Source organism: Mchenga conophoros, linkage group LG2, assembly GCF_057382185.1.
Source record: "Mchenga conophoros isolate Kocher_MC1m ecotype Shallow Benthic linkage group LG2, M_conophoros_male_GT1.1, whole genome shotgun sequence".
Lineage (NCBI taxonomy): Eukaryota > Metazoa > Chordata > Actinopteri > Cichliformes > Cichlidae > Mchenga > Mchenga conophoros.
Genome location: NC_140527.1, coordinates 28,302,320 through 28,329,269, shown reverse-complemented (window position 1 = coordinate 28,329,269; position 26,950 = coordinate 28,302,320). Strand labels below are relative to the sequence as shown.

The following is a 26,950-nucleotide window of genomic DNA, read 5'->3' as shown; positions in this document are numbered from 1 at the left end:
TTGACAGTAATGTGTGAGGTGAACCAGGGCCCCGCTTTTGTTTGTCAAGATGTGCGAGTTAGTGTTGGATCTGTATAATCCTCTCATCACTCAGAGTAAGCAGATGACAGAGGCTCCCCCTTGCTCTGCTCATGGTCATTTTGGCCCACCATCAGGCTAGTGAGCTGCTGTACAAATCGCCAAGGCTGTCTAAGCAGTGTCAGCGCTACTTACTGTAAGACCACAGAGGTTTAGGGACTCCTGTCCTCTTCACACAGATAACTGTCCCCCCTCTTCCTTCACTCTGTTGTGGGGCAATTAGTGGGGTTTATTTTGAGATGTGTATATTGTAAGAGAACAAGAGCAGGTCTCCTCTACGCCCCTCGAGTAATCCTAGATTCTAATTCACACTAATGATTATTTTTCCAACACACTCTACCCTTCTTTGCCCTCTATGCCTTAAGCTGATTTTCCCTTGGAGCCTCTTCTGCTTTTCAAGAGAACAGAGGGTTCCCAGTCGCAGTAAAGAGAGGGGTCTGTTCCCATCACTTCGATCTGTCTTTCAGCAAAAGAGCAGAAATGGTCACCATCATCATCAAGAGGTTGTTCGGTATCGTGTTGTACGCCCTGCTTTGCAGGAGAAACAACTGGAACGTAACCCAAGCTCTGCTAATGTCTTCACAACTTAAGGTTTGGCCTGGCGGCGGCTAGAGAGGGCTGCATGTATGAATATCACATTTGCAACTCAGGGAAATGGGAAAAACTGAGAATGCGATTGGGAGCCCAAAACGAAATTGAACCCAAGAGCCCTGGTTCTCACTGGGATGACTTCAGCTTGGTACAAAGCTTACCGAGGCTCATGCCATAAATTTAGATTTCAGATACTGAATTTTGGAAGCAAAGGCTAGATTTGGTTTCCGTCTGTGTGAAAATGTATGAAAGGCGCAGAGCATCGGAGGATGCTGCTAAAGTTAAAGAGGTGTGTGTGCGTAGATTAATGTGTGTTGAAAGTTCTGTACTGTTTAGGTTTGCACACCTGTCTCTGACCAGGTCCAAATATCCCTGCTGGCCCCCAACACACACACACAAACACACAGACACCCCCCCTTGCATACCGGATGGCCAGATTACAGGGCACGGGAAAACCATCTGCAGCAGAGACTCAATTACATACAAACATCGGCATCCTGCTGGCCTTTGCTGGGACGAGACTGTTTACTTCAGGTCACTACTTTCACACACATATTTAATACTGCGGTAGCAGGCTGATGTTGGACAGCTTGTTGCTTTTGGAGTTATTTGTGTAGATATGAAAACTTCATGAAGACTCAACATGAAGTGAAGACCTCATCACATCAATGTGCGACTGAATATGACAGACAAAGTGGGCCGTCGTCTCTCGTCAGCCTCGCCGATTGTTTAGTTTTTCCCATCATGGCCTCAGTGGCTCTTAACACCTGCGTAATTAGCCTCTGCTTCCTCACTCCCTCCTCTGTCTCTTCCTCTTGTCTTTCATCTCTCAGGGTATGTCCATGAGGACCAACTACCAGACGGCATACGCTCACGCGGACATGAACAACCCCAGCTACTTCACCTACAACATTGGAGCTTTGCCCTCCATGACCAACCAGCAGCTGGAGGTAAGTAATGAGCTCCACATGTCACCACTGCTGCCTCACACCCGTCCCGCTCCTTCCCCCCGCAGCATGGCGACTCACATTCCTCAAACCCCACAGCTAATTGTGACAGCAGTCCTGGTAGCAGATCAGCCCAACTCTGCCCCACGCTGCTCAACGTCTGCAGCTATTAATGCACAACAACTGATGGAGTGAACAGAACTTTTTGTTTAAAATTTAAACTACTATACGCTGTCTTTATAAATTAAATAATCACATATGAGACATTATGTAAGCGGAAAGCAGTAGACTCTGCAAAGCAGGTTTTGGAGGTCAAAAGTGATTTTGCTGACACATGCTTTCATGTGCATCAGGTCATCCGATTAATGAAAATCTAATATTTAGACTACTTTTGGTTTTCACTGTTGTATTAGACGGTCGCAAACTTTATCTGTCTGCTGTGCGGTGCTGGGCACAGCTAATCAGTTACAGGTTTTTTTCTTTTTTTTGTTGGTTGTTGCTGAAAGTGGTGAGACTCAACATTACAGTAAATGTGCGGGCTGTAAATACAAATAATAAGCTAGAAGGATTTCTGTGGAGCTGCACAGATGGAGATGATTCACCTTTTGACGTTACGCATTTTGAAGATTACCATACATAGGGTACAATATCTGGGATCTTTTAAATGTTTTGTTCACTTTGCCATCTGTTTGGGAGAGTAGGGCTGCTCAATTAATCGAATTTTAATCACGATTACGATCTGGGCTTTCAACGATCATTAAAAATGACTGAGCCGATTATTAGCCCCTCCCTCATTTATCCGCGACACCTTAAAGGCCGGTCCGTGAAAATATTGCCGGGCATAAACCGGTCCGTGGCGCAAAAAAGGTTGGAGACCGCTGATTAAGAGGAACCGAGGGAAGCTCGGAAAGCTAAGCAGAAGTTATTTGGAGAGTGACTGCCGTTGGTTGAAAAGAGAGTTTAAAAAAAAAAAAACTTCAGTGGTGTTGCACACCATTTTATATTATTTTTTTAAAGTCATTGTTAACCCTTTAAAGCCGGTCAGAGCAGCACGCTCCGTTTTGCGTAACTATTTTTAAATCCCTGTAGAACCTGAACCGTGTAAGCTAGCGCAATAATTTGTTTTGCATATGAAACCGGAGGAGTTGTACTTACATCTTATGCCATCAGCTTGTCCTCGGTCACGGTTTCGTTCCACATAAAGCTTTGCAAAAACTGCATAAAAAGCGCTTGCAGGAACAAAAACATAATATTCCAGAAACACGCTTTGCCGTTCCTATCAGCTGTTCGTAACACTTCCCACAGTGAAATGATGCACATGCTGTTTTCTTTGCAAATTTGCATCATAGGATTGTTTTTTGTTTTTCCTGCAGTATATAAAAATTGCTGTATCTCCAAAATAAAACTATGAAGACACTCAAAATAAATTTCCTGTGGTGGGAAACTATTTTTTGCAACTTTATTGTATTTAAAGTTTTGAGGGATAAACCTCTTAAATTTCTCCAAGTAGAAATATATGTAAACAAAACAAAAGCAATTTTCAATTTTTTTTTTTTAGTTTATTGCACTTTTTTGCAATTTATGTAATTACTATGGACTTAATGCATACATATTATTAAAATATGGGCTATAACAGTTGTATTGATGTATAGCAACTTGAAATGCTCCCACAAATGGCACTACAGCATGTAAAAAAAATAATATAAGCTCTGGTGGACTTGGTTCTATAGTAGGTCTTAAAGGGTTAAATAAATATCGTCAAATAATCGTGATCTCAATTTCAGTGAAAATAATCGTGATTATCATTTTTGCCATAATCGAGCAGCCCTATGGGAGAGTCCCTGCTTTTATTTTGAAGTTCTGCTGCTATTAGCCAACTAGCTCAGAGGTTTCCTGTCTTGTTTCCCCAAAGACAGGCTGATCAGTCATAGTGGTGATATTATTTTGTGTGAATGTGTGAATAGAGGCACCTCTAGTGAATGTAGAGCGGCCTCTACATTCACTCTGTTATCCTGAGGTTGAAGAGGATGTGTTGGTCTTTGCTGTGAGGTCTGCTCCTGAGCAGGTGGAGAACTGGTGCTATCATGGCTGAAAGGGAAGGACTAACACTAACTAACATTCTGGGGGAGTTGTGATGGATGAGAGAGGCTCACTGAAGAGGCAGCTGAATATATTGCTCTACTGTTGGTCACCAAGTACTCGACACAGTGAATACAAGCAAAGATCACCTGCCTTCGTCTCATGTGTATTCTCTCTGCCTTGTTTTGTTTTTGCTCAGGATCTCATAAACCAGGGCCGACAGAAAGTCATCGAGGCTACAAATGCTTTAAAGTCTTTATCACGGGAGTCGCTGGAAGATATAATCAGCAGAGTGGTGAGGTCTTTGAAATCACTTTCCATTTACAGGGATCACTGTATGTTTTAATGGCTGTTGCCTCTCACCACAGTGGAAAGAGAACCCAGCGCTTACGGAGAACCAGGTCCAGGCTGCCGCTCTGGGGCGACAGGCCACCGTGGAGCTAGAGCTTAAACGCAGGGAAGCGATCTACAGGGATGTCCTCAACAGGCAGCAGTCGGTAAGAGCCACTCTGTATACGAGACAGAACAGACAACTGAATGACGCCAACAAATCATCACAGTAGTTTAATTTCATTAGTTTATCTATGGTGGTTAAACAGGGTAATTTGTAAATTAATCCATTATGACCAAACAGTCAAAAGGCCAAAAACTGGCAATAATATCACTGTGCATCACAACATTTTGTGCTGAGAGGGCTATACTGGTTTACCTGCACCAGCCAAGAAAAAAGGTTAGCGTGGGAGTAGTATCTCTGTTTACTGTCTGTCTGTGAAAGCATGAGGCAGTTTGACCTCTTAAAAGCTCTGATTCAGCCTTGACTACAGCTCAGAGACACCACTATATGTGACCTCTGATGTCAGCTGTTGAGCTGGGTTTTAACGAGGACAAGGGACTGCCACCCTCACTACTTCCTATAATTGTTGTCATTGTGTTAAACCGTGACAGGGCAAAGTGTACTTTTTACCTTTGAATTGTGTTAATTTTCAATGTCTGTGTGTTTCAGTTGATGATGTACGTGCAGAAGCTGATTACCAACAGGAAGGTGCAGGAGCAGCAGCTGGCCATGGCCAATCAGGCCAGCTACCTAAACCAGCTGGCCCTGCAGAATGGCATGATGGGAGCCGGCGGGCTCAGTCAGATGGACCTGCTCACTCTCTACCAGCAGCTCCACGGCCTCGGCGGCCATCAGGGTATGGGCAAAAATCCTGGCCCCTCCAAGGGCCTGTAGGTCCTCCTCCCCCCCCCCCCCCCCAAAAAAAAAAAAAAAAAAAAAAGAAGCTCAAAACACACAGATGCAACGAGCCAGAGGGTCGGTGAGAGACTGAGACTGGACTGCTGTCCACTGGAGCCTCAAGTGAGAGAGACTCTCAGTGCTTTATTCTGTAACTCACTGAGAGGATGTAATGTATAAATGACTGTGTGAAATGTCTGTTAGGAGAGGGGGAAAAAAATGTATATACCGCCTTAATGTTATTCAAGTTCTATATCTTCATTTTTCATGTATTTAAAGTTTTACCCCCAATGCTTTAAGGCATTGTATTGATTTGCCCTTTTTAAAAAAAGGGTTTCCTTATTATTTCCAGCTCAGTTTTTTTATACGGTTTTAAATGCCTAACTATCTACACCTGAGTGGGACCAGTATTGTTGGTGACAGGACTCTGATGCAAAGCGCTACACGATGATGAACTCCAGTAGATTCCTCCACCTTTATCTAGCAAAGCAGACAGCTGTTGGTGCTGCAAGTCCTGCTTTTTATTTCTTTCTTTCTTTTTGGAAGATGGGAGAAACTGATAAAAGGGGGGAGGGGGGGGGGTACTGGGGGAAAAAAAATATGGCCTTATTGATTTGCTAAAAAAACAAAACAAAAAAAGCTCTGTAAAGATTTGAGGTTTGTTGAGAATCTTTTCTATTATGCTTTTAAGTGTTTACATTAGTTGTCGCTGAACATGGTAACGGAATGCTTGTGTTGTTCAGAAACTGCCTGCCAGTTCCTATGACCCTTTTGTAACGTCACCCTCATTGTCACGTGTCGTCTAGCATAGCACCGTGCGTCTCGTTCATTACGTTCCACTTGTGTTGATCCCCGAGCCTGGGTGAGAGGCCGGGTCTCGCAAAGCGGAGGCGGTTCAGCCAGGTGTCACAGAGGGCCCAGAACTTTTACCTTTCAGCATCTTTCAGCGTTTGAAATATGCGTTTCCAGATGGGATTGACAGAGTAAAGGCTGGAAATCTTATTATACCTGGCTGATTTGTGTCCTCTGCTTTGTGAGAAATGTTCTCCTGGACACTGTAGTCTCACCAGGCAGGCCCCCAGACTACTTGTATTCTACTTTGGCACATTCATGCTTCTAAATGCTTAAACTGGTGTAGCTGTTGAACATGAGGAATATGAACGTTTCTCACGGAGAGACGACTTGCCTTCTCCGATTGACTCCTGTGTTTGCACAAGGTGTATTTCATAAATGTAGAAAACGTTTTTTGCCCTTGTCTAAGAATGTTCTTACGTTAGCGAATACACCAACATGATTTGCCATGAATCTGATCTGCTATTATCTTGATAAGTATTTAATATAACATTTAATAAAGTGACCAAAAGTATAACCGGTGCATGTGTTGGAGTCTTTTTTTTATTTTTATTTTTTATTAAAGGGATTGAAGTACTTGCCACTGATTCACCTCGCTGAGTTTACAAAGAGGAATGCTGGTTGCACATTTGTTCTCTCTGATTAGCTCCACCTTGATGATCGTTGCATGTTATGCCTTATTAGACAGGAGAGTTTGGGTGGAGACTGATGGGGAATAATACACAGGAAACAAATGCACAACTAATAGGCAGGAAATGGTTTTGATTGCATTTTTGTGAACCGTGCATATTTGCTTTCTTGCCAAGTGTTACAGAATTGTTACCACTTACATTTGTCTTTGTTGGAGTACTGTGCAAAAAGTCCCGAGCCACCTGCCATTTCTTTATATTTGGTTTGGAAATGGGTAAAAGAGATAAAGAAAAATGAGGCAAAGCAGTTTGTACAGTTCTAACAAGGTTTATTTAACAAGGTGTGTTTGTTATAAACACCTTTATTCATTAACACAGCCTGACCACTCTCAGGCAGTTTTCTTGTATATTCTTTAAGTCATTTTCAGGATTAGTTCTCCAGGCTGCTTGAAGGACATTCAAAGCTCCTCTTTTACTGCTGGCTGCCTTTTGTTCCCTTCTCTGCAAAGTGAGACCAAACTGCTTCAATAATGTTGAGGTCTGGGCTGTGGGGAGGCCAATCCATGACTGATAGTGTTTCACTGTTTTGTAATCCGGGTCTGCTTTTGCTGCATTGTCAAATGCAGCCCCAAACCATGACAAAGCCTCCACTGTGGAGACACTCGTGGTTGTTCTTTCATACATATTGACAACAATTTGAACTAACCATTTCAAATTTGAATTCATCTTTCCATAAAAATCAGCTGCCACTGGTTTTCAGTCAATCTTAAGAACGGCTTCAAATGGGGGAAAAAAAAAAAGCCAATAATACGCCAAAGAAGAACTTTAAAAGACCTTCAGAAAACCTGGAGAACTATTACTCAAGACCAGAGAAAAATACAAAGTGGTCTGGCTCCTTGAACTGAGGTGTGGCTCAAGACTTTTGCACAGTAGTGTAAATCTGAAGCTACAGTCAGCAGCTACTTACTTTAGGTTATCATAGCAAAAACACTATAAAGGTGATGGTGGGGCTATTGGGTTGAATATGGTGTATGACGTCAACTTACTACGAGGCAAACTTTGAGGCTTTATGCTAAACTAAATGAACTGCCTCCTGGCTTCAGCTTCCTATTTATGACAGATATGAGAGCGGTATTCGTTTTCTTAACTTATTCTTGGCAAGAGAGCAAATCATTTCCCAAAATTTACGGCTATTCCTTTAACAGCTGGGACGCTGATTCATCCTGATGCAGCGTCCCTGTATTTCACACCCACAGCAAAGTGCCTTTTGTCCCACTCTCTTCTCCCTTCAATCGTTCATCTATTTTTCCCCTCTGCTGGTATTGTTTTCATTTCTCAGCCTGCCAGGGTTTTCCCCCTGCATGTCTTTGACTTTTCCATTCCCTCCCCCCCAGGGGAGCTTGCTCTCCCAGCTTACAGATATCTGCCAGTGGAGAAACATTACAACTATTGCAGATGTTGAAATGTTGATCCCATCCTCACTTAACTTCAGAGCCACCACTCCAGGTCTGCAGCACATCCCTGCTGGTTCTCTGCGCACCGCATGCAGCTGTTTCTGTCTGTTGAAAAGACCCGCTGTAGGGCCAGACCGTGAGGCCCCTGCAGTGAACGACCAATCACTGCTCTTAATCCACGCTGATGTGTAAAGCCAATTAGGGATCCGGTTGCATAAGGAATCTGATTTTGTATGGTGGATGTAGGCTGGCTAAGACCTCATGGAGACAGAGCCTGTGCACATTACTTGATAATGTAACCCTTCACTTGGTAAGGGGTTTACGAGGGCAAATTGGTATGGGAAAGAATCTGACTTTTTTTTTAAATTTATTCTCTCTTGGCATTAATGTCAGTGAAAATGTTAAAGTGATAGAAGCATCTAAAAGTGAAATATTTTGCCACAATAGGCTGAAATAACAGGAAAGACATGCAGGATTCACATATCTGGTTTTAATTGGTACAGACTTTAATGCAAGCAAAAATGGTCTCTCACAATGACGTTGCGATAGCAGGACAATTTTATTGTCACGTTTCATTGCAGTTCTTCATTTTTTGTTTGCCTTTTTTGGTGTCAATTCAGTAGAATCTGCAGTCCAGATAACTTCAAGTTCATTACAAAATAAAGTCTTTGCAATAAATAAATATATAGATTTACATTTATACTTTATATGTAGAAAATAAATATATTGTACATCTCATAAATAGGAACACCCATATGTACACCTCAGCTGCTTGCATTTTTAATAATGTTCCCCGATGCTCTGAACATTACAAGTCATCATCCTTAAAAAGAACACCCATTTCTTTAGTCTTCACAACCCCAGTCGGATGAAGTGCTTTTAGCCCGAGCTTAACTGCTTTTGTTTTTTGCATATTAAATTCCCATAGCTTTTTTGTGTTTGTTTGAATTTAATCTGATGTTTAAACTCAGACCAACCGAGCGTGACGCTGAGACTTGGGATGTGCAGTAAGTGCAGTTCGATTGATCCCAGAGTCGGAGACATTATTCCCATCCTTTGTCTTTTATTTGAAACAAAACTTGCTCGTAGCTAACTCAAAGACAATCTCATCACATATCCCAAACTACCGCTTAACAAACATGTAGCACAAAGTTTGCACGTCTCTGCTGTATATGTGGAATGTGCTTTCCTTCCCTCTCCTTTACATTTAATGTTGCCATAACAGTGTGCACACTGTGACATCATGCAGGGATTTATGTCCTTAGCTCCTAAAAGTCACTTCTCATTGACTGTTCCTTGTCCCGGCCAAAACCATCAAGAGCGACCACTCCCATTTTGCCTCTTCGGTATCTACACATGAACCTCTGTTATGCATTTATAGAGAAAACATGGCACCTGATTTGATTTTCCTGATTCAGCCACAGCTGGGCAGTCATGAGGGCCTCCTTTGTCCATGATAACAGGGGTTTTATAAGAGAGTTTTATCTCCTCTCTGAAGTCCGCTGCAGATGATGCAAACATGGTAACCTCAGGTGGGGGGTGAGGGTAAACAGTTCTGTACCAGGTCCAAAATATCCGCAATATCCCTCCCCCGCCCCCTCATTTGTCTTTTTCTTTTATCTCTGTTCCTTCAGAAATAACCAGCTCTCCCAGTGTAAGCACTGGTCACCTGTACTGGAATAAATCCCTGAATTCCTGAGGGATCTTTTCAATCTCCACCGGTCTGGGTAAGAAGTGGGTGAGCTTCTGGTGTTTTTTAGTCCTGCCGCCCTCCCTGGGCGAACCATCTTTGTTTAAAGCCACATAGTAGAAGCGCCCCGTGTCCGTGTGCCTGTACCGAGTTGAAGCATAGGTGTTGTACCAGTTCTCCTCAAACTGCTCCCTGAACACACATTCTTTTGTCAGCTTCTTCTGCAGGAGAGGAAACAACAGGTTTGAAAATGCAGAAAACATTTGCAAAAAACGCAGTCAAGACTGAGCTTCGCATGCAGATTCCTCTCCTCTTGATGCACCAGCTTATGTCTGTCATTAACTATTGTACACTGTGCACTTAGAAGTGGAAATGAACCAGTGGAAACTCATTTAGGCAGGTGCTCATTATGACAAAAGGAGCGAAGTCATTACGAGCGGATTTTCACTTTATGCTCCGCAGACCTGTTAACCTCTCGTTGTGCATGGAGAACTATTCCCCTCCCTGTGATGCAATGACAACGCCAAGCGGACGTCTTCCACCCCCACCTCTGAACCAAACATGCACACACACATATATATACACAGAGCAGCTTTCAAAGCCTCAGCCTTCACTGACAGAACAGCATGAGCGATGGCTGTGGGTTCAGCAGGTGAGAGCATGCTGGCTGGGTGATGGGTGGGAACAATAAGAGACATCAGTGTTTGAGCTGCTTTCCTGCCAAGACCAGTCAGCCTCTGCTGGTCTGTAAAGAGGGTCGAACCCTGTCAAGTAAAAGGTTTTCAGCGGAGGACCACTTCTGAATGTTTGCTTGCTCTTTTTCCTTTTTTGTGTTTTTTGGTAGAAAATACATCTACAGAACATGAAATATTTCTCATTCTCTGCCTTTAACACACTCAGAAGCATCTGTGCGAGACTGCCGTGTTTTATTCCAGAAGCAATTTTGTTGATTGGCTGTCAGGCTCTGCTTGGCTGCGGCTGTGTAGCGAAGCTGTTGTCTGTAAACACAGCCCAGAGGGCACATGACTGGGCCAGCTCCATCCTAATACACACACACACACACACACACACACACACACACACACACACACACACACACACACACGCAAACCTCATTGGATCAAACGCTTGTCATGGTCTGGTGGTTGTTGGACGGAAGCACCCTTTTACCCGCTATCCTCCCCTCCCTGGCCCCTCAGACTCATACATGTCTACATGGCTCCCTCTGTCAGTCAGATGACTCAGTCAGGTGTGCAATTACCCCCAAATCACCGCCTCCCACCACCACCCCGGGTCAAAGCTCCAGGATGGGAGCCAGACTCTGATAGTATGCAGTAACAATATCTGCACTTTCCACATAATGGCCGTGCTTAAAAGTAGCCTCTGTTCGAAATGCTCGGGGGAGGTGCGGGGTAGTCTGAGCCCTGAGAGGCCCCCTCAGGTAATGCCCTGGGACACCTGATACAGGTAAAGCCTCACATACTTCCCCTTCATTGTCTTCATCTCTTCCCTTTCCTCTCCCTGTGACTGCAGGTATGCACCATGTGTCGGTCGGAAAGAGAGGCTGTTGGAAAAACTACCAGATCTCTCTTCTATGTTTTTTACAGCACTGCAGGTCAAACTGAAGAGCAGGGAGGTGCAATCTCCACCAAATTCACACACAGCTCACATCCAGAGTAACGTCAGCCCTTCCCGTCTCCACTTTGGGAAAATATGTAAATATTTCCGCATATCTCAAAACTAAATGAAGTGGTTGGTTTTCACTCTAAAAGCTGATTATCCTCGACTCCCCTCACACAGAAAACAAGTGTAAGTAATAGGAAACATACTTGTTTTGTCTGACTGTGCTTTTGCCCATCTGCTGCATATGGGAACCTTGTTAAACGTTTTGATAGCTCTGTACTGACATGTGTTGTAGAAAAAAAGAAAGACACATGAATGAAGGAAAGTTTAATTCCTTGGGAATGACTAGGCGATAGTATATTCTTTAAGAGAGGTTGTCGGTGAGGGGTGGTGAAGTGAAAGGAGGGGTTTTTGACTCACCGACCCATAGAGCTCTCCTTTCTCATTCATGCCGAGGTAGAGTCCAGCGTCCACCCCTCTGATGCTCACCAGACCTACTGCTATACTTATGAACTCCAGGATACCTGAGGTCAAACACATAACATGGAAACACTGGTGAGACAAGCCCACAAACTCAGTGTGATCACCCCTAAAGAACGCAAGCAGGTGGCCTCTTTTAATCTGACTGCAGACCAGTCCTTACTGTCATTTTATGCAAAATCCTGCAGCTATTCCAGACTTCATTTGAAAATTTGCCGTTTTAAGACCATTAAGCAATCGAAGGGCTGCCTCTCCTACCTATGAGATTTTTAATAGCTTATAAATGCGCTCATCCTGTCTTTGGGACTTCCCCCGCAGGCTGTGAAGTCGCTTTTATGAAGCTGAGACGTGGGTTACTTGTTTAGTGAACCGCTGACTCGGAGGAAGTTACAATAAAGCGAACATCTACATCAAAGGCTGGGAAACAACTGGTAAAATTAAAAGCCACTGTTGATGCGGAGGTTAGTCAGAGAGGATCCAGCTGCCTGTGCTGACTGGCAGAGAGGCCAGCCTACAGCCACCTGGTCCCCATCTCCGCGACTTCATCCCATGTCAGAGGATGAGAAAGAAGATCCTTCTCATTTATTTATTTATTTATTTGAAGAGGGGTGTGTCCCATACCCCTCTAATCAAAACCACGCAGGTCTCACAAAGATCTTTGCACTTTAAATCTAAGCGAAGCCAGAAACAAACACGCGGACCACCCATGTCTCTAAAACCGGCTCGTTTTGGCTCAAGTTTGAACATTAAACCTTCTCTGAATTCCGCAGTGGTCACGCTTTAATTTAGAGATATTCCGCCTTTTTCCCCCTTACCCGTTTTCGCCCGGCCTGCACCTGTGACGAGTCTGCGCGAGACATGTGCGAGTCTGCCCTCTGACCTCGTTTGATTCGCGTGTCGCGCGAGCCGCACACAGTTTTTCAACCTTCTATTTGTAAAGTTAATACAAACATAATAAAAACAGGCCACGAGACTAGAATTAAATCAAGTACTGTTATTTTTTAATGATATCATATACATACCTGTGTTTCCTGCTGTGAAATAACGTCTGTTAATTAACGAGAGAAAACCCTCTGACCTGCGCGCGCGAGAGCCTGCGAGCCTGTTGTTGCTGTCGCTGCAGGACGCGCGCGCTCGCTGCTTGTTTGCGCCTGATTAGAGACACCTGTGGCCCACGCGCAGCGGGGATTGCCAGAAAAAGGTGTGTGCCCTCGCGCCAGGTGACAGTGACGCACGAACGAGTATTCACCGGGGACGCTCAGAAGAAACTTCTTGATAGAACCCCTTCTTAACCGGGTATATATGTATGGGGGAAAGTTGACCCCTTTCTCATTTACCGTTTTGGAGATAAATGGGGTATTAAAAATAGTTCGGTAAAGATTAAAATGAAATTCTGTCTCCAAATAATAGATCAAAGAATAAAGAAATACTGACCAAACCTGCTGTGGTCCTGTCTTGTCCCGTGCACTGTGCCATTGGGGAATATCTCTAGCTGGAAGCCGGTCCTGCAGTAGAGCTGCCGCCGCCTCAAGATCCCTTTGAGGTGGCCGAAATCTGTGGGCGACCCGCGCTGCACTCTGCCTTCAATCTGCCCCAGTCGCTCATTCAGCCCTATGGGGGACTCTGTTACGGGCATAGTCCCCACCGAAGAGAGAGTGCTTTGTAAATCCAAGCCGAGCGTCCCCAGAACACTCACGACCTCTGCCATTGTGTGCACAGCTGTCAAATTAAACGACGGTATTTTGGGATGTAATCGGTAAATTCAGGAAGGAGAGAAAAGTTCACAGACGTCCGGTCCATGCACGCCAAAAAGCGTACCACGCAGCGCGCCGTTGCTCCTCCAAATCAGCGCAGTCCTCTCAGTTTATTGATGGTGCTTTGCTGCAATCATGAGTTTGATATCTGTGTTTATCAAATAGAAAGACTCTATTATATACATGCTCCCCACGCATTCTCACATTGGATATTCAGACACAAGCCACGCCTGGCTGGCATCCCTTCTTACGCGCATCAGTTTGCTTTACTTAATGTGCACTTTCAGTCCAACTTTTTTTTTCTTCTTTCTCTCTACTTGTGATGGTGCCGCTGTCCGTGCGTGCGTGTCTCTGCCCTCTCAGAGAGCCGTATCTGATCCTCCGATCAAATAAATCCTGGTCAAGAAGTATCTTCTTCGCGTAGTTCCCCCGTTTTGCGCTCCGTGGCTTTCGGATAAAACCGCACCGCTTGTTTCAGGGCAGCAAAGTCTGGTAAAAGTTTGTGGAGCGGAATCAAAGATCACCATGGCCAAAAGACAAATGACAGCTGGCGTAAAGCCGAAAATGCACCATAAGTTGTGAGAACTTCTTCACCACAAAGCCAATCCATAATGTATACTGACTGGGTTTTGAGTCACACCACAGACTCCTGGAAGCCACAAAGGAAAACCGCAAAGAAACATTCACCCCACCCCCCCCCCCCCTCCCATCCCACCCTACACCACACACACACACACACACACACACACACACACACACACACACACACACACAAGATTATCAAAATAACCTGTGCATACTTTCGGAGTAATCCAACCTCCCGCACAAGTTTCAGTGCCAACCACTGCAGTTGGAGCTTTTCACGAGAGCATTTTCTCCACCTCCTCTTGGAAGCAGGTGCTTCCTTGCCCCTCTGCACAACGTTTGCAGCGTGCTTCAGCGAAACCAGGAGCTTAACCACTTCTACTACTGGCAAGGAAGGGGTGGGGGTGGAGGGGGGGGTGTAAAAAAAAGAAGAAGAAGGAAAATCCAAATGCTGATGACATGTAGCATTAAATGTGACTGGTGCAGAGTCTTAAACAGTCACTTTAGCAGCACAGAAAACTTCTAAATACATCAAGAGAGTAAGCACCAAACACCACAGATAGCCATTCTCGGGGAGGAAATATTTCTGCTTCTTACTTAATTAACTAAAAGTAGCAATAGTCAGAAGCTGTTAGATGTCAGAGTAGTAGAAGTAGTAGAAAATGTATTAAATTATTGTTCCAAGTTCCTCTAGGCTGTGCCTGGCCAAGACTGTGCATTCTTCATCTTCAGTTAAATTAATCTTAAAGACAGTCGCATGTTTTAGATGTAAAATAACAATCTGAAAAGCAACTAATAACTACAGCTGTCAAATAAATCAAGAGGAGCACAATATTTGATGTTTGCCATCGTGCCCGTGAAAAAGAACACAGAGAAAGTTACAGCAGGACTAATGAATAATAGGTGTAATTTATGGCTCTGAATGGGGATTTTTGCATCTCTCCTGGGCACAATGGCACTACAGGTCCTAACGTGTAGCTGTGCAGGGGGGGGGGAGAGAGAGAGAGAAAAACAAAGCTGTTTGGTGAAGACTGTATTCCTGTTCGAAGATCAAAACTAAACTCCGGGAGCGTTTTAATTAGTTCACTGTTCTTGAGATATCAGTGACAGCAGGATGGGTTTAGAAGGAAGGAGAGGGGAGTGATTACATGAATAACATCACTTAACTATTAAGGTGTGTTGTTTTAGACCTCCCTCAAGCTGCTTTCAGAAACCCCCGTCCTGAGGGGGAGTTCTCACCTCAGAGCTGCTCATCACAGGCAGCAGCAGCAGCTTCCCTGTAGAGAAAGGGGATTTATGACAGTGTCTCACTTCCAATGAACAGTGACGAACAGCGTGTTAAAATCACCCAAAGTGTGTATGATTGTTTTGATGTCACTGTCAGGCTTTAGATGGATCTCTTGGCTTCTTGTTTTTTGGGGCTAATTTATCAGCTTTTGTGGCACTGGCGCAATCTATTTTGAAGCAGATGTTAGCGGCTTTCAGAGTTTCTCGGAGTGGGATACAGTATGATTGACCTTCCAAAGCATGCAAGCCTTTTTCACTGCTACTAATTATGCCTCCATAAATCTTAGGGGTGTGTCATGGCTGCATTGAAGTCAGAGGAGGGACAGTGGCTTTCAGCTGGTGCAGGATATGAAAGGTGGTAGGGGTGATAAATGCCCATGGGCCTCTGCTTGATGAATTGGGCAAAAAGGGGTTGATGAGGAGTCACTGATGGGCAGGCTTTGTGTGAACAGACACCAGGGCCCTCGCTGCCGAGGAGGATGAAAGGAGAATTGGTCTCAGCTAAAAGGGTGGAAGGAGAAGGATTAAAGAAAAGGGGGAAGAGGAGAAAGAAAGTGACTGAGCAAGAATAACAGAACATTAAAAGGAAACACACTTTTCCTCCCTCCCCACGGGCCTCCTCTGATTTTCGCTTGGTGTCCATCACCTCTGTACAAAACTGAAATCAATCTATGTTAGAATAAAAATGTAGTGGTGGTGAATTTTGATTTCTTCTACTTTTTTTTTTTTCTTTTTTGGTAGCTATTAGAGCTACATCTGTTGCTGGTCTGCCATATTTTATAGTTGACATGGCAGATTTATGGCTGCAGATGAAAAAAAAAATCCAGAGTCAAAATGTTCCCATATGCTGAGAACCTGCAGAGGATATAGAAATGAAGATAATGACCTCAAGTGCATTAAGCTACAGCTTTGAAGTTGCTCTCCCGTGAGTCACAGAGAGAGAGAGAGAGTCAGAATTGAAAATGAAGTTACACTTGCACTGGGAACAGGGGGGCTAATAAGCACCTCACCTGTTTATTTGGATTAGAGCAACTTCTTATGTGTCCTCCTCCAAGAGGTGAACAAAGGCCTGCAAGGAAAAGAAATGCACAGACTGAGGTGTGCTTAATTTGATTATGAATCTCTCCGGAGATGCTTGTCAGAGTCATTATTGAAGTTTAAAGTTTTTCTTATGATACACAAGATACATTTTCATGCCCAGATTTAGGTGGGAAGACTAAAGCAGGTCTCACAGTAAACAGAATCAAGCAGCTGGTTAGCTTAGCACAGAGCCGGTCTGGTTGCCTAGGATCTGAAAGGCCAAGAGATCAGTAACAACATCATCAACAAAAGTAGATTTTTATTTACAATAATAAATCTAGTGCGCTTTTTGAACCGTCAGTCTCATGTGCACAACATGAGTAAACACTGCCTGCTATCGTGATGTGATACGCGAAACCAGTTCCTGATAGCATGTGCGCTATCCTCCATGTCTGCGTCTAATCCCGCCTTCGAATCACATCTGCGAAATGACTCATGAAAGGTTTTAAAATGATCAGAAACACAAGGCGCTGAAAGTGGCGCAAAAAAAAGAGAGAGGAAGGGGAGGAAGACAGAAGAATATGGAGGTAAGAATCACTAGATTGTAAATATAAAATTAAACGCGACAGTAGCGCTTGTTGCTTTCTGCTGTTTGTAGGAGTCTTTCTTCTGAGCTTATTGTCGAATTTCCCAGAGGAACCCACCCGAGGGATTAATAAAGTTCTATCTTATCTTATCTTATCTTATTAAATACCTGCAGCTTCTTTGGGGTTACCTGCAGCTGTAAGATCCACACACAGAATGCCAATCTTACAGTCCGATCGTTTGTTACGCATCGGACATCTTCAGGTTCTGATATGAGCTCATTACAGCTGTTGGAGGCCACTGCTTTCTGATCTTGCCTAGGGCATCAAAACAGCTAGAGTCAGCCCTGGCTTAACATGAAGACTGGAAACAAGAAGAAACAGATCTGCTGGCTCCATTTCCCCCACCATCGCCTCAGTTCCTACCATGTTATGTCTTGTTTGCTTGATCGCTACAAAAACCCGAGTTTCAAAATAACACAGGGTTCACGGGAGGTTACGTGCTGGACTACGTCTTGGCCAGAGTCACAGTGGAGCCTCTTCACTCTGACGGATGCTCAGTTTAGAAGAAGACCTCCAGCTTCTTATGATGGCACACAGATCTAGGATCAGATTCCTCAAAACCCTCTCAACTTTACCCCAGTGAGGGCATTTTAAAAAAAAAAGGCTGACTCAGTATAAGACTGAGGCCTCATATCGCATACTGCTCAGCTAATGAGGCCGCTAAAGGGGTCAGGACCTCCCGTCTGCCTGCACGCAGAGCTGGACAACTGTAAGTGTAAAGAAAGGCTGCGAAGCATAAGCCTTAGAGCAGAGCTACAAACATCCAGAGAGAGAGGGGATATCATCTGTTCTTATTTTACCTTTTGTCAACCAGCATGTGGAAAATGATCTTCACTGTGAGTTATTTGCAGAGCTGGATTCCATGTTATTTCATTCCCTAGCAGAGACATAACAGAGAGGGTCTCCTCTTTCACACAGGTGGTCCTTCAGCCTTGTTCAAGGGCGCTGTGTGCGCTGGGGCAGGGTTGGGAGAGTACACATTGGGGGGGAGGACTAGGGCAGGCATGGGGTGGGGTGGGGGCATAGACAGATGCGAATTTAGGTAATGGTGTAACATTTCAGCGCCTGCTTTCCTTGGCCACCCCATGTAAAGATAGTGTTAATTAATTTGTTTGCTTTGCTTTCAAGCACTAACGAATGGAGCCCTGTAGGTTTTGAGAAGCCACTTGTATGCAAGGGAAACGGTCTAAAACCAACATTTGTTATACAAATTGCTTACATATGTTCTTGGGAGAGGGGAAAAAAAGATCCTTGTTATGACACCAACAGAGACGTCCCTTTTTTTTTAAACCGAAGGGAAAACCTTGGTAGGAATACTTCAAGTTTGTCTCTAACATTTTGGTTTAGCAGTTAATTATCCATACTCCAAACTTGTGGTTTTTCTCTTTTCATCAGAGGCCTGACTTAACTATAAACTGGAACAATAAAAGTTGTGTTTCGTGGAATAAACTTCCTTCTTATCCATGATACAAGGAGCAGAGTTATAAGTTTTTTCCTTCCTCGATGTTCTTTGGCTCAGTCTTCCTTATCACGAGTGGACATTTACAGCATTATACTGGACCTGATTCTTGCTAATTTAATTGTGCTGTTGCTTTGAGCGAGTCCCCGTCACCCAAGTGATGCTCCACCTGTCCACCCGTGCTGAGGTGCGGTGTATGAATACCAAGAACAGCGTTTAAGCTGTTTCTCAGCTCTGCAGGGCTGCGGTCTGATGTTAGAGATTGTATATGCGTGCTCATGATCCTGTCTGATGAGGGAACAAGCCCTCAGAGTGAGACTATTATTCTTACTACAACACAGAGCAGGAATCTAGTCTCAAACAGATGTTAGGAGCCCTTTGTAGAGCCTCTGGCACAGAGCCCAACCCTACCTATCTGCACAGCTATTTACATGGCAATCCAGCTGCTCAGTCTCTCTCCTTTTTCTCTCCTGCTCTCAAACCCTCCCTTTCCTTTTGCCCTCTCATTCTGCCCGCGTCTACACATTTACATCCCCTCGCTTTCCCTGCCCCCCTTTCCTCCCCTCCCCTCGCATTTTGAAATCAAATACCTGCCCTCGTATAAACTTTGATCAATCAAACGTACAAATTTGTTTAGCTGAGGAGACAGTGACATACTGACGCAGGTTCGCTCACGCAGAGATGAAAAAGGCCAGGCGTCCCATATCTCAGAATATCTCGGGGGTGACGCAAACCTTTACCCACACACTTTATATTTAGTTGGTCGCTTTCACAGAAAAGCCAAATATATCCACCTCCCCGAAAAACTTTACCTGCTATGTTGACTTATAGTCCTCTAGTCCAAGCAGATGTGGGAGAGACGGATTTATAATGAGAATCATTCCTGGAATCGGAGTTTTTGTTTGCTTTCTCACTAATCTTGTGAGGCGATATAAAATGCCTTCCACTTCTTGCATAGCTAGAGGAAAGCCATTTGTAAAGTGAGTTATTCAGCTTAATTTAACTCATCTGTAAAGTTGGAGCTTTTTAAGGGACCATGCCCAAATGACTGCAGAGAATGGGGCCTCGATAACTTCTCCTTCAGTTGGAGAAAAAGCGGCAACAAACTCAGTGTCTAAAATAATAGTGCAGCTATCTTCACTAATAACCAAAGTAAATGGACTGATTCTTATTGAGTTCTTTCTCTACTTTGCCTTAGCACTCAAAGCACCCCCAACCTGTCACGTCAGATGGGCCTGCCCCTCCCTGAGTCCTGGTTCTGCCATAGGTTTCTTCCTGTTGAAAGGGAGTTTTTCCTTCCCACCATTGCCAAGTGCTTGGAGCCATCTGATGCTTGGTGTTTTCTCTGTATTATTCTAGTCTTTAAATTACAACATATAGTGCCTTGAGCCAACTGTTACTGAGGTTTGGGACTATATAAATAAAACTGAGCCAAATGACACTATATTGCCAAAAGTATTGAACTTAAGTGACGGCCCATTCTTAATCCATAGGGTTTAATACAATGTTAACCCGCCTTTTGCAGCTATAGCAGCTTCAACTCTTCTGGGAAGTCTTTCCACGAGGTTTAGCAGTGTGTTTATTTGATTCTTTGACCATTCTTCCAGAAGCACATTCGTGAGGTCAGACACTGGTGTTGGATGAGAAGGCCTGGCTCTCAGTCTTTGCTCTAATTCGTCCCACAGGTGTTCTATCAGGTTGAAGTCAGGACTGTGCAGGCCAGTTAAGTTCTTCTACACCAAACTCGCTCATCCATGTCTTTATGGACCTTGCTTTGTGCACTGGTGTGCAGTCATGTTGGAACTGGAAGGGACCATTCCCGAACTGTTTCCACAAAGTTGGGAGCATGAAGTTGCCTAAAATGTCTTGGCATGCTGAAGCATTTAGAGTTCCTTTCACTGGAACTAAAGAGCCTCGTGTATCAGATTGCCTGATGAAGTCTGATTTGTCACTCCAGAGAACACGTCTCCATTGCTCTAGGTGTAAAGCAGTTTGCTTTACACCACTGCATCCAACCTTTTGCATTGTGTTCAGTGATATGAGACTTGGACTAAGCTGCTCAGCCATGGAAACCCATTCATTAAGTTCTCTATGCACCATTCTTGAGCTAATCTGCAGGCCACATAAATTTTGGAGGCCTGTAGCTGTTGACTCTGCAGAAAGTTGGTGATCTCTGTGCACTATGCACCTCAGCATCTGCTGACCTCACTCACTGATTTTACATGGCCTACCACTTCATGGCTGAGTTGATGTTGTTCCCAATCGCTTCCACTTACCACACTGGAATTCACTGGAGTTCCTGAGAATGACCCATTCTTTCACAAATGTTTGTAGGAGCAGTCTGCATGCCAAGGTGCTTGATTTATAAACCAGGGAATAAGTATATGCCACTTATTCATCTATCTATGCTTAAGTGCATTCACACCAAAAAATGCGTAGAGAGGCATGCAGCCACCAACCCTCTGATTAGTAGGTGACCTGCTCTACTTCCTGAGCCACAGCGACCCCGAAATGCATTAGCAGTTGAGGACGGTTGCACAAATATTAACATATTAGTAAAACAGTTCTCATGCAACATTCAGTTAGCAAAATTTTGACAGGGGTGGAGAAATGGCCAAACTTTCTTTTATGCCTTGTAGCTCACAAGAGTTGAAAAAAAGAAATCCGCGATGACAAAAGTTTAGAGACACATCCCTGTAATTCAGATGTATAGCCCTCCCTCCTTTCTTCCCCCTTCTTTCCCCCTCTTATTAGTTGTTCTACAGCCAAACATTGCGAGACACAGTGAAACAAGCGTGGACAGATTCCATTCATTCAACCAGAACTGACTCCTAAGTGTGCTTTCTTTGTGTGGCTCTGTCATTTAACTGCATTTATGTCATTTTCTTATTCCTTAAGGTTTAGTAACAGTCACAGTGACTTAAACGATGCAAAGCAGCGCAAAGAGGTTTCTCGCTCTGGGAGGGATCTGGTGCTCATTAACATCAGCTCGGTGGCAGCATTATCACAAGATGATAATTAGACAAGCAGCTTTCATGTAAATGAAAGGAAATGAAATCAAAGTCCACCGGGGCCCTGAAGCTGGCTGGCTTGTCAGTAGAGGGTGCTGATGCTTCCCTCCCTCTCAGAGCTTCAGCCAACATCTCAGATTGCCTCAGAATCATGCAATGTCACGCTATGACAAATGGAGATACATTAGTTAATTAAAGTGGGGAGTTCAGAGCAGGGTGATGCAGGTCGTCTCTCTTTTCTCGCTTTCATTCTTAAACATTCCTCCTCCGTGTCACGATGCAAAAGCGGAGCCGGGTCCAACTCTCCGACTTCCCTGGCGTGATTGGTCGAGTTCTTTCTCAGTTTCTGTAATCAAGGCCGCTTCAGTTTCTGACGTAGTTTTCATTGTTATTCTCCCGTCTGTTGTTGGGTTGGTTGTTGACTTAAGCGAACTCTTAGATCTGCTATATTTGTAGGGGTAATTTAGTGTCCTGAGTGATTTACAGTTCAGGTTTAGATTGTGCGAGCCTGCGCCTCAGAACGCACCATTTGTGGACCAAATAAGATTATCACAAGGCATGTCTTTTGCGTGCTCATCGACATTAAACAGTTTCTCCCCAAGAGACGTTTTAATTGACTTCAAGTGATTTTTGGCAAATGAGAAAACGCCAGAGGAACTAATGGGGGCAGCGGGTTCATTGTTGATGATTTGTATTGGGAGGTTAAAATGGAAAAGAGAGCTCGCAAACTCACTGTTTTCATCTGAAGCCTTCAGCTTCTCCGTCTTTGATGTTGCGGGGGTGAATAGTTGTTAGGTTGAGACAGTCTCTCCGCTGCCAGAAACAAGGCTGGAGGCTGAGACAGGTGCACCATGTTCATCACATCCTGATGGAGGAGACTGAGGGCCAAGATGTTGTTCTCAACATATTGGAAGTGTTTGTTAACAGATGGAGACATGTGCTGGCAAACGTTACCTCACTTTGACCAGAAAGAGGGGAGAGAGAGCAAGGACGGGGTAGAAAGCAACATCTAATTTCCAACGGCACGAAGGACGCTGGGATACAAAGACGGGGAAAGAGGAAGATAAGAGAGAAATCAATCAAAAATTTAATTTTAGCATTTGTCCAAGCCCTACAGCTGAAGATAATATATAACACTGAGCACACAAAAAACAAATCTTTATGTGCTTCAACTGTCAATCCAGTCTGAGAGAAAACGGTTGAGACTTTGTTTATTCCCAGGTTTCGGCCATAATCTCCAGCTGCAAATTGTGCAAAACCACAAGCAGGTTAAAGGATTTTCCCTCAGGAAGTCTTTCTTTTTAATCCAATGTCTGTCATACTTTTCAAGCAATGTTTTAGCCACATATGTTCCTCCGCAGCCCACTCCTCTATCTGTGTTTGTATCACAGCTTTATTTCTCTTGTAAGGTCATGCAGCTACAGCTGGCATCAATATGGCAAAGCTTTTTTCTGTCTGAGCCCAGCGCTGGAAAGTTATGTTCATCGGGCTAATCAGTTTAAAAGATAATGAAAACAGAGATTGTTTACAGAGATTAGGCCCTTGGAAATGGAGTAATCAGTGCTTTTGAAAGGGCACTGACAGCGGCGGGGCTCTATTTCTTGTCTGTAGAAAGCGAGCAACGCCGCTGTACCTCCCCATCTCTAACAAGCTCTCTGAGCCCTGATGTCATCACAGATAGAAGATAGAGTACCTTATCCTCCGCTGCTCTCCATTTGCTCGTCTTTGCTGGAATGAAATTACTCAACGCTTAACAGACGGGGCACCTGTCAGCCAGATGTGTTTGAGTAATGAATAAAGAATAGGATGAAGTAAGCGTTTTGACAAAAAATGTCCAGAGAAAAATTAATCATGGGCTTAATTTTTTTTCTCAGCCCCATTGTTTAATATGCTGTTATGATTTATGTGGCAATAGATTGATTTATTTCAGGGCTGGAGGCTGGATTACTTTAGGAGAGTCACCGATTCGAAGCTGAGCCGAAGCTCTAGAAATAGTTGTAACATTTCACGCTTTTATATGCATATGGATTATGCACTTACGCTGATTTAATCCATGTTAGACTGAGGCCAACTATTGTCATTTTCTTTCTTTCTTTTTTTTGGCTGAAGTGTTCAGTCCAGTTCGCATTTTATTCATCGGAGAGACACATGGGGCCCTGATTTAATTGGGGAGGGGTTCCCTCATAAGAGGCAAAAGCCATGAAAATAATTATCAGTATCTCAGATCTCAACCACTGAAGGGGGGGAACATATGTTTAGGATTTGGACTTACAGGGTTGCCCCCTTTACCAGCCAAATACAACTTGTTTCCTGGCCGCTTAGTGTATGTATTTATCAACATTTTTCTGAGAGAGAGACCAAAAAAAAAGATTTACGGGGGAGATACATGGTAGGGGTTTTGTCCAAGAAGATAGTAGGTCTGACGTGCCAGGACAAGAGGTAGAGCAGCTTGTTTGGCTCAAGATTTAATGCAACATTTGGCTGTTCTCAGGCCTTTCCTCCTGGGAAGAAGAACCAGATCCCTGCTTGAAACCTTACATTTATTTTTTCTTCAGTTTTTATAATTCAGCATCATGGAGGACACAGACAGAAAACACGTGTATTTGGTGGCTTTCCTCGCCCTGTGACTTATCAGGAAGACTTTAGGGAAAAGATGTTTCTGGAGAGGAGAGGATGGGTGTGAATCTTTTGTCTCGGCCTGAGTCCGCTCTTGGCCACAACACGCTGTCAGTTGAGCAGCCCGGGGAGGCTAAGCCCTGTTCCTCCGCCTCTGACCAATGGCTCTGGCATCCTCCGCTCTGGCACGGTGACGTCCTGGGGGAATCTTTATTCTGATCAGAATACGTGGCGGAAAGCTCCTATAAAGTCCCACAAAACAGTGAAACAGAAAAACCTTGGACTGAGCTGCAGAGGCGAGGGGGACCGATCACCATAAAAATGCAATTTATCTTTTATTCTGCTCGGTCACATTGTCCTGCTTTCCCTTGAAGTTAGTTTTCTGTACTTCAACAAAGAGCAGGAGTTATCTTTTTTCCTGTTGCTGCTTCTGCTGTCACATTTTGAACCATTTTGGAAGACTAATGTTGGGGGTTTGCAAAGCACTGAATGCATTCTAGTGGTATCCATTAGTGTAATGCTGGCTGTTTGATTCTGAAGGAGACCCTGACAGTGTACTTGACAAACAGTCGGCTGATCCATTTCCTTCGCAAAGGAGAATGACAGGGGGACTGCCTCTGCTGTGAGTGGCCCCACTGTGCGCCTATAAGCGCCGAGAGTTGGGTGGTCTGTCCATCAGCGGCAGATCTGGGGTTAGGCCTGAGAAAAGCAGCTCACCCATATCACTTTCAAAGCATGAAACCCTAAGCGCCGACCGCGCTCTGCTCACTGCAGCCTTTTACACACAAAGACACCTGTTGTTCCACTCTCATACAAAGGCTTAATCAATCTAGGTGTTTGCAGTCAAACAAACACAAATGCCATGTTGCATTTAGTTTGTAAATTTTATGTGATTTAAAAAAAAAAAAAGAGCTGTTTTGCACTTGGCCAGCTGAGTTGTCTAGATGCCAAAGCACTGATTACTCAAAATCACAAAAGTTCAGACCTAGTAAACTTGTGAAAGTATGTGAAACAGATATGATTTCCCACGCCCCATCAATCAGAAGCAAAATGAGTGCGACAGTAAAGCAGTGCTAAGCTGTAGGTGGCCTCTAGTAAGGTAATAAATAAAGCGGAAACGTCACCCTGGAGGACAACAGGATGTACTTGTTGGACTTTTGTGCAGCTCCAACTGAAAAGGTCTTTCAAAACTTCCAAGCTTCTCCGTCCCTGCAGTCCACAGAGATCGTACTAAGAATAACAACCTGCACACGTTTTGGATCCTGCCAAACGGATCGATTTGACCCATATTTGCTGTGACAAACCGAAATGTCTGAGTCTCCAAACAAGCGGAGGCGATGTTTGCTCGAGAAACTCTAGGGTGTGTTTCTCTACTGCCAGCATTTATGAGAAAGGCTGTTTTGGTCATTTCATCAGTTTTGTTTGGGCAACAGTGATTGATTGTGTTTCTATTCTGAGGAACAGTAAGTCAGGGCCAGCAATTACATTATTTAATGTAATTTAATGAAGTGATTTGGTTCAAATTAAACACTTGCACACTATAAATACCACTGTGACTTTTAGGTATTTTGTAGAAACACTTTCTTCCATTCTCCAAAAGTTGATTCTGTTCATCTGGACGTAACGTTTTGTGGGAGAAACGTTTAGTCACTCATCCAAGTGACTTCTTCAGTCTCAGCTGACTGCAGGTTTCCCCAAATCAAGGGAGTCAAGGAGGCCATTTACGTGAAAAGGAAAGACCATCTCTGAATCGAGGAGGGGGCCTAAGGGTACATCTTTCGCCATCTTACAGTGCTGTGATTGCAGCCATTCCCCAACTCTCTGTGAATGGTACTCATGGCCATTGATCAGTGGTCTTTGACCACTGGGTTTTGGTCTGTGGTTGTTGATCAATGGTGATGAGAATTTGGATAATTATGATTAAGGAACTGACCTCCCAGCCCATTGTTCCTTCAGTGGGCTGGTTTCAGTCATTATGCAAATTTACTGTTTATAAGATTTGGGGAAACCTGCAGTCAGCTGAGACTGAAGAAGTCACTTGGATGAGTGACAAAACGTTTCCTGGATGAATGCAGAATGCATCAAGACTTTCTTCCACTGGAAATATTTATCTCAACAAAACAGGAAGTTGTAATTACAGAAGGTACAATTAAACCTTTACTCATATTTTTGCCCCCTTGTGGCTGACATGAAGCTTCAAAGAAAACAGCAACGAGAGTGAGGCAGCAACACTGATAACTGATAACTAAGAGATGAGGTTTTAAATATGAAGCATTAAACAGTTTAAGTGAAATGGCCTTGGAGTTTTTCTTGTTTAGTTTACAATGAGAGGCTCATTTCACTCTCGCCGGCTGTTTATCTGATTCGATTTAATCTAGTCGTTAAATAGCGGACAATTAAGATTGCTGAAGAAAGATGGGATTGGTCTCTACCTAAATCTTTCCAGTAGGGCAGAGGCAGATATGAATAGCGGTGGTAATTTGATGAGGCACTGCCTCTCTTTGGGATCACACACTGAGAGGAGGCTTTGTTTACGTGCCAAATGGATTTATGGAATCAAGTAGAAGTTTTCATTTCCTTGTTTGGGTCGACGTGTAGGGGATTAGAAAGAGAAAGAAAAATGTGGGCAAAGATAAAAGTAGTTATTAGACACACGGTGGTAGAACAATGACTCTTTGGTTTATTCTGATTTTCCATTTCGCTTTGAACGGCGTCTTTGTGGTGAACTTCCAGTTTGGTTCGGGCTGGATTTGTTCACAAAGTTTAGTAAATGCCGTAGGAATATAAAAAGCTAATTTGTTTTTTGGTTTCTAACTGAAAGTGTAATTTAGTACATTTATTTACACAGGCAAGAAAACAATAAAAGACATAATACATTACAGATTAGGCTGGCAAGAGAGAGGAAAGAATGAAAACA

The 26,950-nt window shown here is 43.8% G+C and overlaps 2 protein-coding genes across 5 annotated transcripts in view; one reads left to right on the top strand and one right to left on the bottom strand.

The window, feature by feature from the left end:
• Positions 1-4,972, top strand: part of atrx (ATRX chromatin remodeler) — a 34,841-nt gene extending 29,869 nt beyond the window's left edge. For all 4 annotated transcript variants that reach the window (XM_085292047.1, XM_085292056.1, XM_085292065.1 and 1 more), the window contains exons 31-34: positions 1,503-1,619; positions 3,895-3,990; positions 4,064-4,192; positions 4,699-4,972. In XM_085292047.1, the coding sequence (XP_085148173.1) occupies positions 1,503-1,619; positions 3,895-3,990; positions 4,064-4,192; positions 4,699-4,923 (567 nt within the window). In that variant the 3' untranslated portion in view covers positions 4,924-4,972. The remainder of the gene's footprint in view (positions 1-1,502; positions 1,620-3,894; positions 3,991-4,063; positions 4,193-4,698) is intronic.
• A 3,366-nt stretch (positions 4,973-8,338) lies between these two features.
• fgf16 (fibroblast growth factor 16) lies at positions 8,339-14,015 on the bottom strand. The gene is made up of 3 exons (XM_085292035.1): positions 13,089-14,015; positions 11,595-11,698; positions 8,339-9,772 (listed from the first exon to the last, which is right to left on the bottom strand). Exons 1-3 carry the CDS (start codon positions 13,360-13,362, stop codon positions 9,527-9,529), a joined length of 624 nt encoding a protein of 207 aa, XP_085148161.1. The 5' UTR covers positions 13,363-14,015; the 3' UTR covers positions 8,339-9,526.
• Between the last annotated feature and the right edge of the window lie 12,935 nt (positions 14,016-26,950).

Bases quoted from the DNA above. Each gene is read 5' to 3' on its own strand.
- fgf16 (XM_085292035.1), bottom strand. From the start codon at position 13,362: ATGGCAGAGGTCGTGAGTGTTCTGGGGACGCTCGGCTTGGATTTACAA. The intron at 11,699-13,088 runs GTCAGTATTTCT...GTTTGACCTCAG, and splicing joins ACAGGACCACAGCAGGTTTG to GTATCCTGGAGTTCATAAGT. The intron at 9,773-11,594 runs GTGAGTCAAAAA...CCTCTCCTGCAG, and splicing joins AAGGAGAGCTCTATGGGTCG to AAGAAGCTGACAAAAGAATG.